The 16044-nt window shown below is 47.6% G+C and overlaps 1 protein-coding gene across 8 annotated transcripts in view; it reads left to right on the forward strand.

Moving 5' to 3' along the window:
• CDC42EP4 (CDC42 effector protein 4) overlaps nucleotides 1-13242 on the forward strand; it is a 43614-nt gene extending 30372 nt beyond the window's left edge. For all 8 annotated transcript variants that reach the window (XM_083427905.1, XM_083427904.1, XM_083427900.1 and 5 more), the window contains one exon: nucleotides 10397-13242. In XM_083427905.1, coding sequence (XP_083284031.1) covers nucleotides 10545-11570 — 1026 coding nt within the window. In that variant the 5' untranslated portion in view covers nucleotides 10397-10544 and the 3' untranslated portion in view covers nucleotides 11571-13242. The remainder of the gene's footprint in view (nucleotides 1-10396) is intronic.
• Nucleotides 13243-16044: the final 2802 nt, after the last annotated feature.

Here is a 16044-nt window from a genome sequence, read left to right on the forward strand (position 1 = left end):
ATACAGTGGTGCCTCAGGTTACAGACGCTTCAGGTTACAGACTCCGCTAACCCAGAAATAGTACCTCGGGTTAAGAACTTTGCTTCAGGATGAGAACAGAAATCATGCTCTGGCGGTGCAGTGGCAGCAGGAGGCCCCATTAGCTAAAGTGGTGCTTCAGGTTAAGAACAGTTTCAGGTTAAGTACAGACCTCCGGAACGAATTAAGTACTTAACCTGAGGTACCACTGTACAAGGAACTGAGCACAAGGTGGGGGGGTGCGGTCTTGAGCCTCGAAATGCAAAACCACTCCAGTGCTCATTTTATAAAAGACTTAAAAAAAGAAAAAAAAGGTCTGTCAGGCAAACCACACATTCCACAGAATGCAATATTACTTCCTTTCTTACACACACACAATCTGTTTTTCTCCTCAATCACACACACACACACACACACATACACACACACACCGGGACACCTTTTCTCCTAAACACCCATGGCCTGCTCCATTTTTCTTCCTTCGTCCCTTAACACTGTGAGGGTTTGGGGAAGGGGGGCAGGGCTTGCAGTCAGGCATAGATGCTCACTTGAAATCTCAGACTGGACATGCCTCTTGGCAGCATCCCATTATAACTGTTCCCTCTGCCGGCGGTGTCCAATTAGAAATGTTCTTCTGCTGGCAGCTGGGTGAAGAGAACACGGCTCTAATTGGACACCATCAACAGAGAGAACCGATGGTTCTCTACCCCCTCATTTCCATGCCTGCTGGCCAATCGAAATGGAAGGAGTATCGTAAGCAGCCGACACTGGGATGAGTGAAAAGAAACTCAGGGTTGTTGACCATTGTAGCTCATGATATGACCTAGAGGAGGTTCAAGAGCCTGGTAGGTCTCTGTGGTACTCTGTGGGTTCCCATGGGCACCATGTTGCTGTCCAGGATAATAATAATAATAATAAGAAGAAGAAGAAGAAGAAGAAGAAGAAGAATAGTCACCTGCCATTCACCAGCAGATCCCTACCAGGTTAAAATTAAAAACAGTTAAAACAAGCACAGCAATAGGATGGGTCCTGGAAACAAACATCTTGGTAAAGAGGTTTGTGTTCAGCATTCACTGAATTGCAGGTTGTCCCTGGCTTGTATATTAAATAGGTAATTCATTCATTAACAAATCTTTATACAGAGCCCAGATTATGCTGAACTGCCACCTTAAGGGTAAAGGTAAAGGGACCCCTGACCATTAGGTCCAGTCATGGCTGACACTGGGGTTGCGGCGCTCATCTCGCTTTATTGGCCGAGGGAGCTTCTGGGTACAGCTTCCGGGTCATGTGGCCAGCATGACTATGCCGTTTCTGGCAAACCAGAGCAGCACACAGAAACGCCGTTTACCTTCCTGCCAGAGTGGTACCTATTTATCTACTTGCACTTTGACGTGCTTTCGAACTGCTAGGTTGGCAGAAGCAGGGACCGAGCAACGGGAGCTCACCCCGTTGCGGGGATTCAAACCGCCGACCTTCTGATCGGCAAGTCCTAGTCTCTGTGGTTTAACCCACAGTGCCACCTGCGTCCCTTGCCCTTAAGGGTAGAAGATTGGAATTAGCCAGTCGCAATTGTCTGTATTTTTCTTGTCATTAAGGCGATTGTTTGGGGTTTAATTCCTAGCAGAGATGTGTAGAAAGCGGAGGGGTGGGGGAGGTATACCCCTACAGTGGTAGCCTGGGTGCCACCACTTGCACCTGTGCGGACGCATGAGGTGGCTGCTGATTAGAGAGCAGCTGCCTGTTTCAGACCTCATGCCACCCTGTTTGGAACCCTGTGCATATAACCTGGGGCTGTGGAACACAGAATTAGGCTACTGTTAAGATCAAGCTACAAGGAGAACTCTGTGTGCCTTGAAGCACTTCTTGGAATCATCAGAAGCCTCTGCTATTCATTGGTAATCAAGATTATCACAGAAGGAGAAGCCTGCCTATTCTGTGATGTGGGTCTTCCAAGGCCCACTGTAGTCTCTTGAGGACAGAGCTTTCCATCTGTGTCACACAAATGCTCCCCGCACTCCTTCTGGGACTGGTAAGGGGTTAGTTTAATCTCCAGTTTGCTACGAAACTGAATTACTGTGCCGTGAAACGTGTCTAAACGGTTCGCCCACTGCCTCTCCCTCGCCCCCCCCAGCTGTAGGGTGGCTGAGTGGGAGGAGGCAGGTAGACTTCAGGGCCCCGTGGTGCGCCCCGGGCACACTGCCCCAGGCGCCCGAGGGGCTTCCTTCACCACTGAGCTCAGTTGGTTAGAGTGTGGTGCTGATAACATCAAGGTTGCAGGTTCGATCCCCATATGGGGCAGCTCCCTATTCCTGCATTGCTGGGTGTTGGACTACACAGGATCCTCCGTGTCCCTTACAACTCTACAATTCTATGATTCTATGGATCATTTCCCCTGCTTTACTCTTCCCACCTTCTGACCATTCCCCACCCAACCACCATATAATGCCCCTAGTGAACCAGCTCTTAGTGAAAAGTGCATCTAGGGGAAGCATAAGCTGGTTTGTTAGGCTGCTCTTTTTCTAGAGTTTTGCCCAGGGGCAACTTTGTTCCTGGAGATCACATCAGTTCAAACAGAAAAAAAGGTGCTGTGTCAGCAAAAAGCCCAGTTCAGTCATGATTTTTTTTAAATTTTGCCTCTGCTCCCAGCAGTCAGCTATATACCGTATTTTCGCCCTATAGGACGCACTTTTCCCCCTCCAAAAATGAAGGGGAAATGTGTGTGCGTCCTATGGGGCGAATGCAGGCTTTCGCTGAAGCCTGGAGAGCGAGAGGGGTCGGTGTGCAAGCCTTGCGAGCCTGCGGGAGTTCCCGCCAGGCTCCCACGGCTTGCGCAGAAGCTGCCTCTTATCCCGAAGCCCGGGTGCGCTAAGCAGTCGCGCCCGGGCTTCGGGTAGCTCTGCGCAAGCCGTGGGAGGGCTCCCACGGCTTGCGGAGAGCAGCCTGTTCTGGGGGCTGGGGTCGGGGGAAGCTCGGGCTTCCCCCGCCCAAGCCCCGCGCCTGGGGGGGGGATAATTTTTTTTTCTTAATTCCCCCCCCCCAAAAAAAACTAGGTGCACCCTATGGGCCGGTGCGCCCTATGGGGCGAAAAATACAGTAGTCCTCTCTCGGTCTCTCGCTATAACAATATAAAAATACAAGATTAAAAATCATTGGTGACATCAAATATGCCTTTTAAATCCGACACAAAAGGCACCCAAGGACCCCCCTCCGCTTTAAGAGGCATTATTTTAAAAGAAGCTTCAAGCAGGCAAGGCAGGAAAAGAAAGGTGCATGGAAGAAAACACAACCATTCCAGTCGATCCAGTTGTAGCTACTTACAAATAGATTTCTGACCTGCCCATTTGTAGCATAGCAGTGCTGAAGGTCAGCTGGCTCAGGTGGTCTCAGACGTGCCGCATTGGGGAGATGGACCATCGCAGTGCTATTAACAAAAATATCCCCCCCCCCTTTTTTCCTGCTAAACGGAAATCTTGTGTACCAATGGGAAGACATTACCTCTCTGCTTTAACGTGATGGCGGGCAGGCTGGCTGGTGTAGGACACGACTGTATGGTACCCAAATCCTTCAAAAACAGGAGCTAAGTGTTGACATCTGCTAGGAAGAAAGCAGGGCCTCTTCGTTCTCCGGCCCTCTGGCCGCCTACTCCAATACGGTACTCGGGTTGAGTGGCAGAGTTCGAACTGTGTTCTCAAGAGCTTTAAGTCCCTATTAAAAATAGATTTTATTTTTTTATTTGTAACCTCAGGAAACCATTAAATGTTTGCCAAGATACCATAAGCAGAAAATTCAGTACCTCTATCCTAGTTAATCTGCAGGAAATTTTTGTAAGTTTCAGGTAGGACCTGTGCCTAGCTTTTTAAGCAGGCTCAGTGTAGTTCTACCCTGATTATAAAACATAAGCTTCATGAAAATGATTAAGGCTGCCATCAACATGGTTTTAAACTAAAGTGGTACCTTGGGTTAAGAACTTAATTCGTTCTGGAGGTCTGTTCTTAACCTGAAACTGTTCTTAACCTGAGGTACCACTAGCTAATGGGGCCTCCTGCTGCCACCGCAGGTACTGTTTCTGGGTTAGCGGAGTCTGTAACCTGAAGCGTCTGTAACCCGAGGTACCACTGTATAGTGGCAAAACTAACTTTGTATATACTCTTAAGGGGTTTTTGTGGGCAGGGGGCATGTAATGAGAGCTGAGATCCTCAAAAAGCTCAACTCTGCCAGTATGCATTTTGTATTTTTGTGCATACAGTGGTACCTCTGGATGCGAATGGGATCTGTTCCGGAGCCCCGTTCGCATCCTGAGGAGATGTAAGATACGTCTGTGCGTGCGCGGGGTTGCGTTTTGCTGCTTCCGCGCATGTGCGTGATGTCATTTTGAGCGTCTGCGTGAGTGGCGAAACCCGGAAGGAACGCGCTCCGTTACCTCTGGGTCGCCGCAGAGTGTAACTTGAAAACGCTCAACCTGAAGCACATTTAACCCGAGGTATGACTGTAGTTGCACAGAATAACCCTCCCAGCCCCCCAAAAGCTTTGCCAGTTTCCTACATGTATCTCATGCTGCAGAGGTTTTGCAGCCTGATCTAGATTGTTGCAGTGGGACTTCTTGGCTTTCACAGCTAGGAATGGGAGCTACAGCTGAAGCGAGCCCTTTTGAGGCTGGCAGAGTGAGCCTCCTGTATTTGTTTTCATGCATCCTCAGATCTGAACTTCTCTTCCGCCTCCTGAAAGCGTCGGTTTCAGCTGGCTTTTGTAACTTCAGTTGAAATGAAAGTGTGCTTTGATTTGCTCCTACCCACTGCTAGAGTTTGCAGACCACAAATTGCTTACCCCCGAATGGTAAAATGCAGAACTTGCGGGTTTTGAAATTGGCACATTTCACACGGGGGCTTGACAGCGTGGTTGAATGGAGAGTGGTGATCCTCAGCCACATTCTTTCCTATAGGCAGACTCCTTTGCCAGCATCGTTGCTTTTCTGTGAGAATTTTGCAAAACTGCAGCTGCATCAAATCTTCACACTCTCTCACACACACCCCACTTTCTGTTACTACTCCAGTATCTTGGGGGGGGGAGTGGGGCAGGCTTTCTTCTCCCCCCGATGACATCACAAAGGACAAATTAAGCCAATAATAATACAGTGGTACCTCGGGTTAAGTACTTAATTCGTTCCGGAGGTCCGTTCTTAACTTGAAACTGTTCTTAACCTGAGGTACCGCTTTAGCTAATGGGGCCTCCCGCTGCCGATGAGCGATTTCTGTTCTCATCCTGAGGCAAAGTTCTTAACCTGAGGTACTATTTCTGGGTTAGCGGAGTCTGTAACCTGAAGCGGATGTAACCTGAGGTACCACTGTAATAATTTTATTATTTAAACCCTGCCTATCCGGCTGGGTTTCCCCCAGCCAATGGTTTGCCCTCTGTTTAAATGGGGCGGGGGGAGAGAGAGTGAATACTCCCACTGCTGATGTTGTGTGCTTGCTTTGACCATGAAGATGCACAGAACCATAGCTCAGGGGTACAGCATTTGCTTTGGATGCAGGAGGTCTCAAGTCCCTGTCTCCTCAGCATCTTCAGGGTAGGCCCACCTGGGAAAGAAACCAGGAGAGCTGCTTTGCCGGTCCATGGAGAAGAGACTGAGCAAGACAAAGGGAAGCTCTGACTCAATATAAAGCAGCTTCCCTACGCTGCTTCAGTTTCAGTGGAGCTGGCAAAAGGACGATAAGTGCAGAAAGTCTGAGCGTACCCCACCATTTTGTGAGTGGCGAGCTCTTTGTCCTCCTGTATCAACGATGCAAGCATGTGTTCTTTTAAAAGTTTGTGTGTCCGCTGTTGGCTTGTTCCGGATCTGGCTGGCTTCGCGCTCTCTTTCTCTCTTTTGTAGTCCCCTTTCATAGCCTGCTCTGATGTCTGTTTTCAATTCCTTCAGCATCTGTGTGTCTGCTTTCTATTCTCTTCAAAATCCCAAGAGTCTTCACTCCCCTTCCCCCATGTAGCTTAAAAAAAAACCACAGACACACAAACTTGAGGATGCCTTAGCCAGCCTTGTGAACTGCGCTTTTAAAAAAAAGAAAGAAAAGAAAATGCAGAAATATGTGAGTCACAGCTTAAAATCTTATACCTTTTTTGGCAGTACTCTTGTGTTCGTTTTGGATGTCTTCCCCCCTTAACTTTAGTCTTCTTCAAAGCCTCTGGTGAACTGTTAGTTCAAAATGACAAGGGTATTTCTTTGTTCTGGTATTCTGGAATATGTTATAGTTCTCCTGTGCACTGTCAAACTATCCAGCTCATGGCAGGGCAGCTGTTTGTAGCGGAATGAGACTTGCTAACCACCTTTTGCCCCATTTTTTCTTTTTTTGTTCCAGGTTGGGTACACTCACTGCCATTCTGGGTATTTGCTTCTAATCTTCATGACTTAAGGGTAACTATGAAGGCATGTTAATAATTGATACAACTCTGCCAAATACTGCAGAAGCTTGCTTTGGATCTGCAGCAGCACAATTATGCTTTAAAAAACCGGGGTGGGGTGGGGACTTTTGTGATATCTACTGTTGTTGTGCTGGGACACGGGTGGCGCTGTGGGTTAAAACCACAGAGTCTAGGACTTGCCGATCAGAAGGTCGGTGGTTCGAATCCCCGTGACGGGGTGAGCTCCCGTTGCTCGGTCCCTGCTCCTGCCAACCTAGCAGTTCAAAAGCACGTCAAAGTGCAAGTAGATAAATAGGTACCGCTCCGGCGGGAAGGTAAACTGTGTTTCTGTGCGCTGCTCCGGTTCGCCAGAAGCGGCTTAGTCATGCTGGCCACATGACCCGGAAGCTGTACGCCGGCTCCCTCAGCTAATAAAGCGAGATGAGCACCGCAACCCCAGAGTCGGTCACGACTGGACCTAATGGTCAGGGGTCCCTTTACCTTTACCTTTACCTTACTGTTGTTGTGATAACTCTTAGAGAGGTCAGAAATGGTTGGACCATGTGCAGAGGCCCCATAGAATTAACTTTTAACCCAGGGAAGAGTTTTAATTTGACAGTGACTGAGAACCATGGCTTGTGGTGCAATCCTGTACCCATTTACCTGAGAGTAAATGCCATTGAAACCAATAGGACTCCCTTCTGACTGGATATGTATAGGATTGCTATCATTGTAGCACAGTGGAAGGAAATTAGCCGTGGGCCAGTCATTGGACAAGTTGCCTAATGGAGCTGCTTCTTGGCTAATGATTATCCAGCTTATTTCATAATTTGTCTTGTATAACTAGATCAGGTCTTAGTATCTCAGCTTCGGAATGTGCGCTAGCTTGTGAAATGAGGAAGCCAGGCTGATTTGGGCCGTGTGATCTCTTGTTGACAAATCCACACAGGTTGCTGATTTACATTTGTTTTCCTCTATGTACATACACACCTTAAAAAAAAAAAAAGTAAGTACCGGTATTCAGATTATTTTTGGGTCTAAAAACTTTGATACTAACCAGTTTAGCATTATCAGGCTTTTTCCCCCCTTTCTATTTCTATATGAATGTTCACCCCACCACCTTTTGAAAACATGGCTGTTTTAATATACTGGCTTTTCATTGATACCTGCAGCTGCATGTAGATCACTTTTGTTGAACAAGTGGGGCGATTTCTTGCTAGTGGGCTACCAACGCTTCTCCAGTATCAGTAGCATGCTGTCAATACATTGAACTGGCGTGGGGGACACCTGCAAGGAGAAAAGCCTTTCTTAATTATGGCTGCTTTCCCTACAAGCCAAAGGTGCTAGAATTTCCCTTCTAGTCTGTTTCATTGCCAAAGGGAACTTTCTACCACCTTATAAACACACACACGCCTCCCCCCTCACCCCAAGAAGGAAGAGAATATTTGAGTTGCGGGAGTGCATACGTTTCAAAGAAATTGAACTTTAAAAATTAATCAAACAAGAAATCATTGTTCAATTGGTGAAGTAACTCTTTGTGGCAATAGGAAGCCAGTGTGGATTTGCTTCCCTTTAATGACCACACACAAAAAGTGAATAGTTCTACATTCATATGGCACACTCATATAACCTTTTTAAAAAAACAACAACACCCCACAACAAACCCTTCTGTTGCTCTAGGCATGGTGCACGGAGAACATTTTACTAGGTACTAGGCATTGGCACTGACCAATAGGTGCCCAGAGCAACCAGCTGATCGGCATCGATTGCGGCAGTGTTGGTTGTGTTGCTGGCAACCATTTCAGCTCTCTCCCCTCCTCCCCGGGCACTGCTTAAAGGTAACCTGTAGAAACCAGTTTGACCACAGAGCAGGACAGAAACAAAACATGGGCAGGAATGTGTGTATTTGTAGGAAGTGTGTATTGTGGGCAACAATAGTTCTGCTTTGCTCAAGGTCCCCAAGAAGTTAGCATCTCTACCATGGGTAGGCAAACTAAGGCCCAGAGGCCAGATCAGGCTCAATCGCCTCCTAAATCCGGCCCGTAGACGGTCTAGGAAATCAGCATGTTTTTACATGAGTAGAATGTGTCTTTTTATTTAAAATGCATCTCTGGGTTATTTTTGGGGTCTGCCTGGTGTTTTTACATGAGTAGAACGTGTGCTTTTATTTAAAATGCATCTCTGGGTTATTTGTGGCGCATAGGAATTTGTTCATTTCCCCCAAAATATAGTCCGGCCCCCCTGCTGAAAAAGTTTGCTGACCCCTGATCTGTACTAATGCCAAATCTCCTGATGTGAGGAACGCTCTAAGGGGTCACTGACCTCTGTTTCAGATATATCTGTCAGGAGGCTCTGCAGTCAAATGAGCAGGGCTTTATCTGGAGTGGGAATGGGCAAAGATGGGTGGAGAACAGCACTCCACCTCGTGTAAGCTATGCTTCTGAGAGAGGAGGGGTTGGCGGTGCCTGTCTCAAATATTCCTTAGTTTATTGCAAACATGCGCCTCAGCTATGTTCTCTAGGAGCAGACAGGCATTCATTACTGCCTCATTCCTTTCCCTGCCTATGATGGCTGCTCCACTGAGCATGCAAAACTGCCTCGGAGCAGTAAATCAAAAGTGAAGGGAGAAGATTTCTGCAAGCGTGGGGGGAAGGGGAGAGTCATCTTCTGATGCCCCTGTTTTGAACCATGCTTTCCTACCCCACTGAGCTATTTTCACGTAACTCCCTCCCCTAGAGCTTTCCAGCACAACTGCCCTTTTCTGGTTTGCATCTAGCGGAGCCGCCCTCAGTGCAGCTGCTTTTTTTGGTGAAATTAGAAGTGCTCATCTCATGGTTGTCCCCCATTCCATTGAATAAAGCCACCACGCAGGGCAGAGAATAGTCTTGTAGGAGCAATTACCCTGTGCCTCCCATACGACAGGGAGCATGGCAGCACGTAGCACTGTACTTGAACATTTAACCCCTGGTGTATGTTGAAGGGGAAGGTGGAGCTGGGGAGCATTTTTCAAGGGCCACATTCCCTTGTGAGTAACCTCCCAGGGCTATGTGCCAGGGGTGGGCAGGGCTATAGGCAAAGGTGGGTGGAGCAACAGAGGTGGTTCTTACCTTCAGCGTTTGAAATTAGCCAGGCGCATTTTGCACCTGGCTATCAGCCTCTTGCGACCAAGTGCAGATGCCTGGGCGCCAGGATGGCTGGCGCATGACATCTTCACCATCTGGAGGTGCATGCCTGGGGATCATTGGATCATGACTAATACCACACCCTGTCATTCTATCAGTTATGTCTTATCTGCACAATCAGATTTAATTTCAGGAACCAAAATGCTTTGTCTGTGTAGCCTGAGCAGGAGCAGCGTACAGTGTTATAGTTAATTGTTGTAGCTTGTCTTCCCAGTGCCCTGCTTATAGTTGTGAAGAATATACATAATGTTATGAATGGTCCATGCCACCATTAAGAAAAAGAGGTCAGAATGGGCCAATATATATGTGGGCTGCCCTTGGATCAAATGACTTTCCTCCTTTTACATTCTCAAAGTTCTCCAGGTTGTCCTCTGAATGAACCAGATATTTAGCTGAGAATCAAATCACAGTCAGTCCATCATTTGAAAAATAAAGACTTGAGAACCTCTTGCCCCAAAATGGCAACCAGACATTCCATTTTGGGCGACTGTAACCTTGGTTTAAGGAGCCATTTGGCACCTAACACTGCTTACCTTTGTGCAGTACATTACATTCCAGCCACCCCAAAGTCAGAGGTTTCTATGCAAACACACCAACTAGGTAAAAGTACTTGAGGAGGGAACAGGACAGGGTTCGAGAGGGGTTTAGGCATTACCTGAGGGAGCGTTTCGCAGGTTGGATGGAGAGCCCCACTGTAGATGGTGCCCTCTCATGCCCCCCTTAAAGGAACAGAGCAAACAGCACCTCTGTTGTCTTGAGGAGACCTAACCCTCTCTTCCTTTCTTATGTCTGTGTTTTAGGCTTGGACTGTTTGAAGGCCATCAAGAGGCTTGAGGCCTACCTGTGAGGCTGCAGGAGTACCACCTGCTCCACCCACAACTGAACAGGACCTCACCGGCCCCACCACCCTGACTCCTGTGCAAAAGAGCTCTCACGCTTGTTGCCAAAATGCCTATTTTGAAGCAGCTGGTGACAAATTCCGCCAACTCCAAACGCCGCTCTCGGGCCGACCTGACGGCAGAGATGATCAGCGCTCCCCTTGGCGATTTCCGCCACACCATGCACGTGGGACGAGCTGGTGATGCTTTTGGGGATACCTCCTTCCTCAACAGCAAGGCTGGGGAGGGGGAACAGGAAGCCGCTGAGGAGACAAGTTCCTCATCCAAACCAGGCCTGCTGTCACGCAAGTTCCGCAGCAGCAAGCGGTCTCAGTCCGTCACCCGGGGCGACCGGCGGGATATGCTGGGCTCTCTGAGGGACTCTGCCATTTTTGTGAAGAATGCCGTCTCCCTCCCTCAGCTTACTGAGAAGGAGACGGACAGGAGTGGTGGGAAGCAACTGCCCAAGAGCCTTTCTTCCAGCCCTGTCAAGAAAGCCCCTGAGGAGAAGACCCCTGAAGAAAAGCACATGAACGGTGCGGCAGCCGCTCTTAGCTCTGGGCCCCACAGTCCTGGCTTGGAAGAGCGGGCCTTTGGTGACATAACGGACCTGCCCTTGGTAGTGCCCAAGGGCAGCTACGGCATGAAGCACGCAGAGTCCATCATGTCTTTCCATATTGACCTGGGGCCCTCCATGTTGGGGGATGTCTTGAGCATCATGGATAAGGACCCATGGGAGCAAGAGGATTCTGGTTATCATGGTGCAGAAGATCCCCAGAGGGAGGCAGGCCCTGCGGAGGCATTGACAGGCCACTGGCTTGGCCAGGAAAGCAAGCTCCCCCAGGATTTCTTGGTTCAGTCGGATGACAACAGAGCAGCAACCTACAGCCCTGGATCTGCCCGCAGCATTACCAGCCGCCTCACAATGGACAGCAGCTCCATCTCGAGCGGCACCTCTGTGGGAGAGGAACAGCGTACTTTAGTCTCCAGGGGACAGAACCAGGGCGTTCCAGAGCATACGAGGCAGGACGCTGCTAAGCAGCCGGAAAAGGAATTCTCCTTCATGGATGAGGAAGACGACGAGATAAGAGTATAAGAAAGGTGACTGGATACTTTACACTTGGCTTGGCTCAAGAAGGAAAAAATTTCAACAGATTCTGGAATAAATTGTGGTGCGGAAAAAGTTGAATGCTCTTGACCCCCTTTCTCAATCTTCAGTTTTCAACGCCATCATTCCGTTAAACAGACAGTTGAAGAAAGATGGTGTTTTCTTTTGCTTAGTTTTCTGTGTTTTTTCGGGGGGGACTGAGACAAGGAGCAGGTGGGAGGAATTCACATTTAAATGGCCTCTTTAAAATATTTTGGGTGATTCCAGAGTCAAAGGAATAAAAGACAACACTTGAGAATATTTGAAGAAACATTCTTCCCAGGAGAGAACTCGGAGTGTAATGAAACAGGTTAAACAAAAACAAAAGCAGGCCAAGAGTTATTTACTGGCTGTTCAAAGCAATATAGAGCTGAATACTAGAGCAAAGCTCAAAAGAACTAGTTTCCCTATTAATATATATATTTTTCCTTTACATTTTTACTAGTACTTATTATTATTTTCTAATTGCCCAGGAGAATACCATTCTGGACCTAGCACAACATTGAAGGATGCAATATATTTGTAGACAGCAAAAAAAGATGGAAGCTTGAAATAACCAGCCCCTCCAGATCTTACATGGTTCGGAAGCTAAGCATTCTCTCCCTGTGGGCAGGCCTCTGGGAAGATCTACAAACCTTGGAATTTACGCTAGAGATTTCGTGTGGTTTTTTTTTCCCAGATCAGAGCTAGAGGAACTCTTTGGGAATACAGATTGTGGGGGGTGTGGCGATGGGAGAAGCACAGCTATTTTACCTTTTGCCTTTATGTTGGGTCCTTCTTTTGGTCTTGTTTTGGGCACACAAGTTGATGCTAGCAATTCTTGGAAGAGCATGACTTAAACCCTCCCTGCCCCTGAATGTTGCCACCTTTGATGGTGGTTATGTGAAACTCTCCCTGTAGTGGAATGTTTTCATTTAGCTCCCAAGGGCTGTTTAGAATTCCCCAGTGCGAGGTGAATTTCAAGTGTGGTGGTCAGTCTAGCTGTCCCATTGATAAAAAGAAATACCCCCCCCTTTCTGTTTCCAGGCTCTTCCTCCTTTTATAACACGGACAAGATGTTTGTGTTGCTAGGAAACTAATGGGGGAACGTGGCTTACCTGCACGCCTACAGGTGTAAACGGAAAGTCCCACAAGCAGCCTAACCTGATACAACTCCATCCTTTCTTAGTTGAGACTCTAGAATATCACCAAGGCTGACCGAAGAACAATGATCTTGGCACTCCCCATTCCAGGAACAATGGAGACTCTGCCCTGCTCAGTTCCTCCCCATTGAAATGGCTTTTAGGGCCCTCCCTCCCAGGTTATTTGGGAGCTGCTGCTGACATTCCTGCCTCCTAGAGTTTCAATTTTTCTTTTTTCTTCTTCTTTTTTTGCCTTCATTTTGCAGGGCATTAAACACTTAACTCCTGCCTTAATTTTTATTTTTTAACTTTTTGTTCATACTGTATATTAGATTTGCCCATCCCTTTGGGAGTAGGTTTATCTCCCTTCTTCGGATTGTGAATTTGTTGCTTGTGTACAGGTGTTTCGTTGATGCGTTGGATGGAGGACTTTTTAACATGGAAGTATGTTTTTGTTTTAAAATTCAAAGAAATTAAACTATAGTGAAAAACAAACAAAACCACAGACCTTAAATCTATTGGGAATGTTTTCTTTTACTTGTGGGAAGGCTGAATGCAAAAAAGGGAGAACTGGTTAGATAGTTGAACTCACGTTACTAAATCAGGAAGATTTACAAACCAACAAATGGCAGAGATACCACTCTAATCTTAGGCCTCATTTAGAGTAGACTCCAGGCTTGCATCGTTGACCTACCAAAGCAAACACAAGTGACTTAACCCTGTAGCAAGGTTTTCCAGGAGGAGTCCACACCACCACCATGTTCACAGTCAAAAAGAGATTTATTGAGCCTGGGCGGGGAGGGGGGCACCCTATATAGGTTGTGGGTCATGTGTTATGCAGAGCTGGTGTAATCTAATGATGTCACAGAAATATGAAACTTGGGACAGCAGCATTCTTTTCAGAGATGTAGAAATACTTGTTGCCTGGAAACCCTTTTATGATGCCCAGGAGCTGTACTTCCTCTTCCTTTTAAAAGAGTTTCTCAAAAACACTGCACCTCTCCAGTCATAAGCTTGCATCTCCCTGGGGTGGGAGAATCCAGCTCCTTTCTAGCACCGCATTTAGCCGTCTCACTTGCGAGCTGCATCCATCCGTCTGAAGAGCGCTGCGTCCCAGCCACGCGCAGCTGCTTTTGCTCAAGGCGTGACCTTATCTGCCTCACCCACAAGCCCCCAGTTCCCACACAGCCTGCTTGCCTCCTTCCACAAAGAGCCTTTTCAGCAATGCCCCAGGCACTGCACTGTACAACACACAGTGTGCGGAACCTACGCATTGCTGGTTTCATAACTTTGTCGCCCTGGGAATATTTATCGGATCTTTGTGTCCCCCTCTCAGCACTTAACGGCCTACTGTCAAACCAACAATAGCGCAAGTTTGTTTTCAGCAGATGGGTCTCGCAGGGAGTTGGCTTGCCTCAGGTTCCCCTTGTGCTATGGCAGCCTGCTTACAGGTCTAGCTTCCTCAGCTCACTGCAGCCTCAAGCGTTTGGAAGAACAGGCTCTGGAGAATACCCAAGCAAGGGGATATTTCGAATGCAAGCAGCTAGCAGCCATAGCGTTACTGTAAGAGGAAAGTGGGGCGGCGTGGAACGATGAGCACAGAGCAATGGCAAAGGATATCGGTGCCCTACATCCACTTTTCCAGCATGTTACGAGAGCCAAGTCCCTGTTTTGCAGGCAAATGCAAGAGCAGACAATGCAGGATCTATCTGAAACCCAGCACTCAATACAATGGAAATGCTAGCCTGGGACACTGATCCATTGTTCTGTGAAAGAAACAACAACAGCGGCAGCTGGTTGGGGGAGGCCCTTGTGCTCAGCTGAATTGGGGCAGGTTCAGCCTTCTGTTTACTAAACAGCCAATGCAGTGGTTTGGGGGAGCATGGTCAGATAAAGGGGAAAGTCCTCTGGTCTACGTGGCAGGCTTTCCAGAGAAGAGGCAATGCAGGGTTGGAAGTACGGTTTGGAGATGTGAAACAAACACGTGCACTGGAAGTTTTAGATTTGATGCCATGCCGCAGGCCCCTCTAACTCCAGGGGACAACAGATTGTGCCCCCCGTTTAGGATAAATTAATGCAGATTATCCTCTGTTCAGCTTTGACTCTGTACAGCCAGTTTGCAGGAAGTCAGTATACTCCCTCAACGGCATTAATTTTGTGGTTAGGAGAGAAGTCAAGCTTATTTCCAAGTTACGAGGGATGTGAGCAAACAGTACCTTGCCAGCATATGTTTTCATACGTTCTTTCAAATAATGGAGGAGTGATATCCTTCCATCTTCTTCATGCAAATTATTTTAAAGGTTGGCACAAAGTTTACAGGTGGAAAACTGTGTGGAAAAGGCTCTCTGCATACCCACACACGTTCATCTGTTGCCAACTTGGGAATACAATTGCAGAGTGAAAGAAAACAAATCATCGTCTTCCACTGACTTAGTGATCCGGTCCTTGATTATGGAGCTGTCACCCAGGGTAGTGGCGAAGTATACCTGTGCATACGAAGACAGCACAGAGTCCTTCAAAAATGCAAGCTCTGTGAGTTACCAAATTATATCACACACACCCCCCCAAACCAACGTTCCTGCAATGAAGGTACTTGAAAACTTTGCCGAGGACCTAAATTAAACCTCTTTCCACTACTGCAATTTTTTCTCTTAATTTGGAAGATGAGCCCTTTTCCATTTTTTGTCTCCCAGCCAGACAGCTGTGGAAACTAGGTTGTTGTTTTTTTCAGAGCCAAAATAACCAAAGGAGATGTTGAAGTTGAAACCTTGGTTGTTTTGGGTAGGAGGGTTGGCTTTGGGAGCAAAGTAGTGTCATAGTTCAAAGTGGTTTGTTTTTTCTTGCTCAGCTGTGTGTTTGGGTTAAAATATTTTTACAAATGCAGAGACTGAGGCTGCAAGACTTGAAATTTTGACCATGCCACTTTCTCCCAGAGGCTCCAATTGAAACCTTAGAGGCATCTTCAAGTCAGAAGGCTATGCCCATAATCCCTTGGGTGCTGTGTTGGGTGGAGCATGTACAACTAATGGCCTACTTTGGGGACTGAGAGTTCACTTGGAAGTGGAGCCTCTTGACCACATGTGAGCATCTAGCTACCTACCTTTAAGAGGCGTGAGGCTAGGCCCTCAATGAGCCATGGTTTGCGATACAGTGGTAAAGGTAAAGGGACCCCTGACCATTAGGACCAGTCGTGGCCGAGTCTGGGGTTGTGGCACTCATCTTGCTTTATTGGCCGAGGGAGCCAGCGTACAGCTTCCGGGTCATGTGGCCAGCTTCCGGGTCATGTGGTGAACCACAGCAGC

The sequence above is a fragment of the Podarcis tiliguerta genome, assembly GCF_965153285.1.
Source record: "Podarcis tiliguerta genome assembly, chromosome: 2".
In the NCBI taxonomy this organism is placed as follows: domain Eukaryota; kingdom Metazoa; phylum Chordata; class Lepidosauria; order Squamata; family Lacertidae; genus Podarcis; species Podarcis tiliguerta.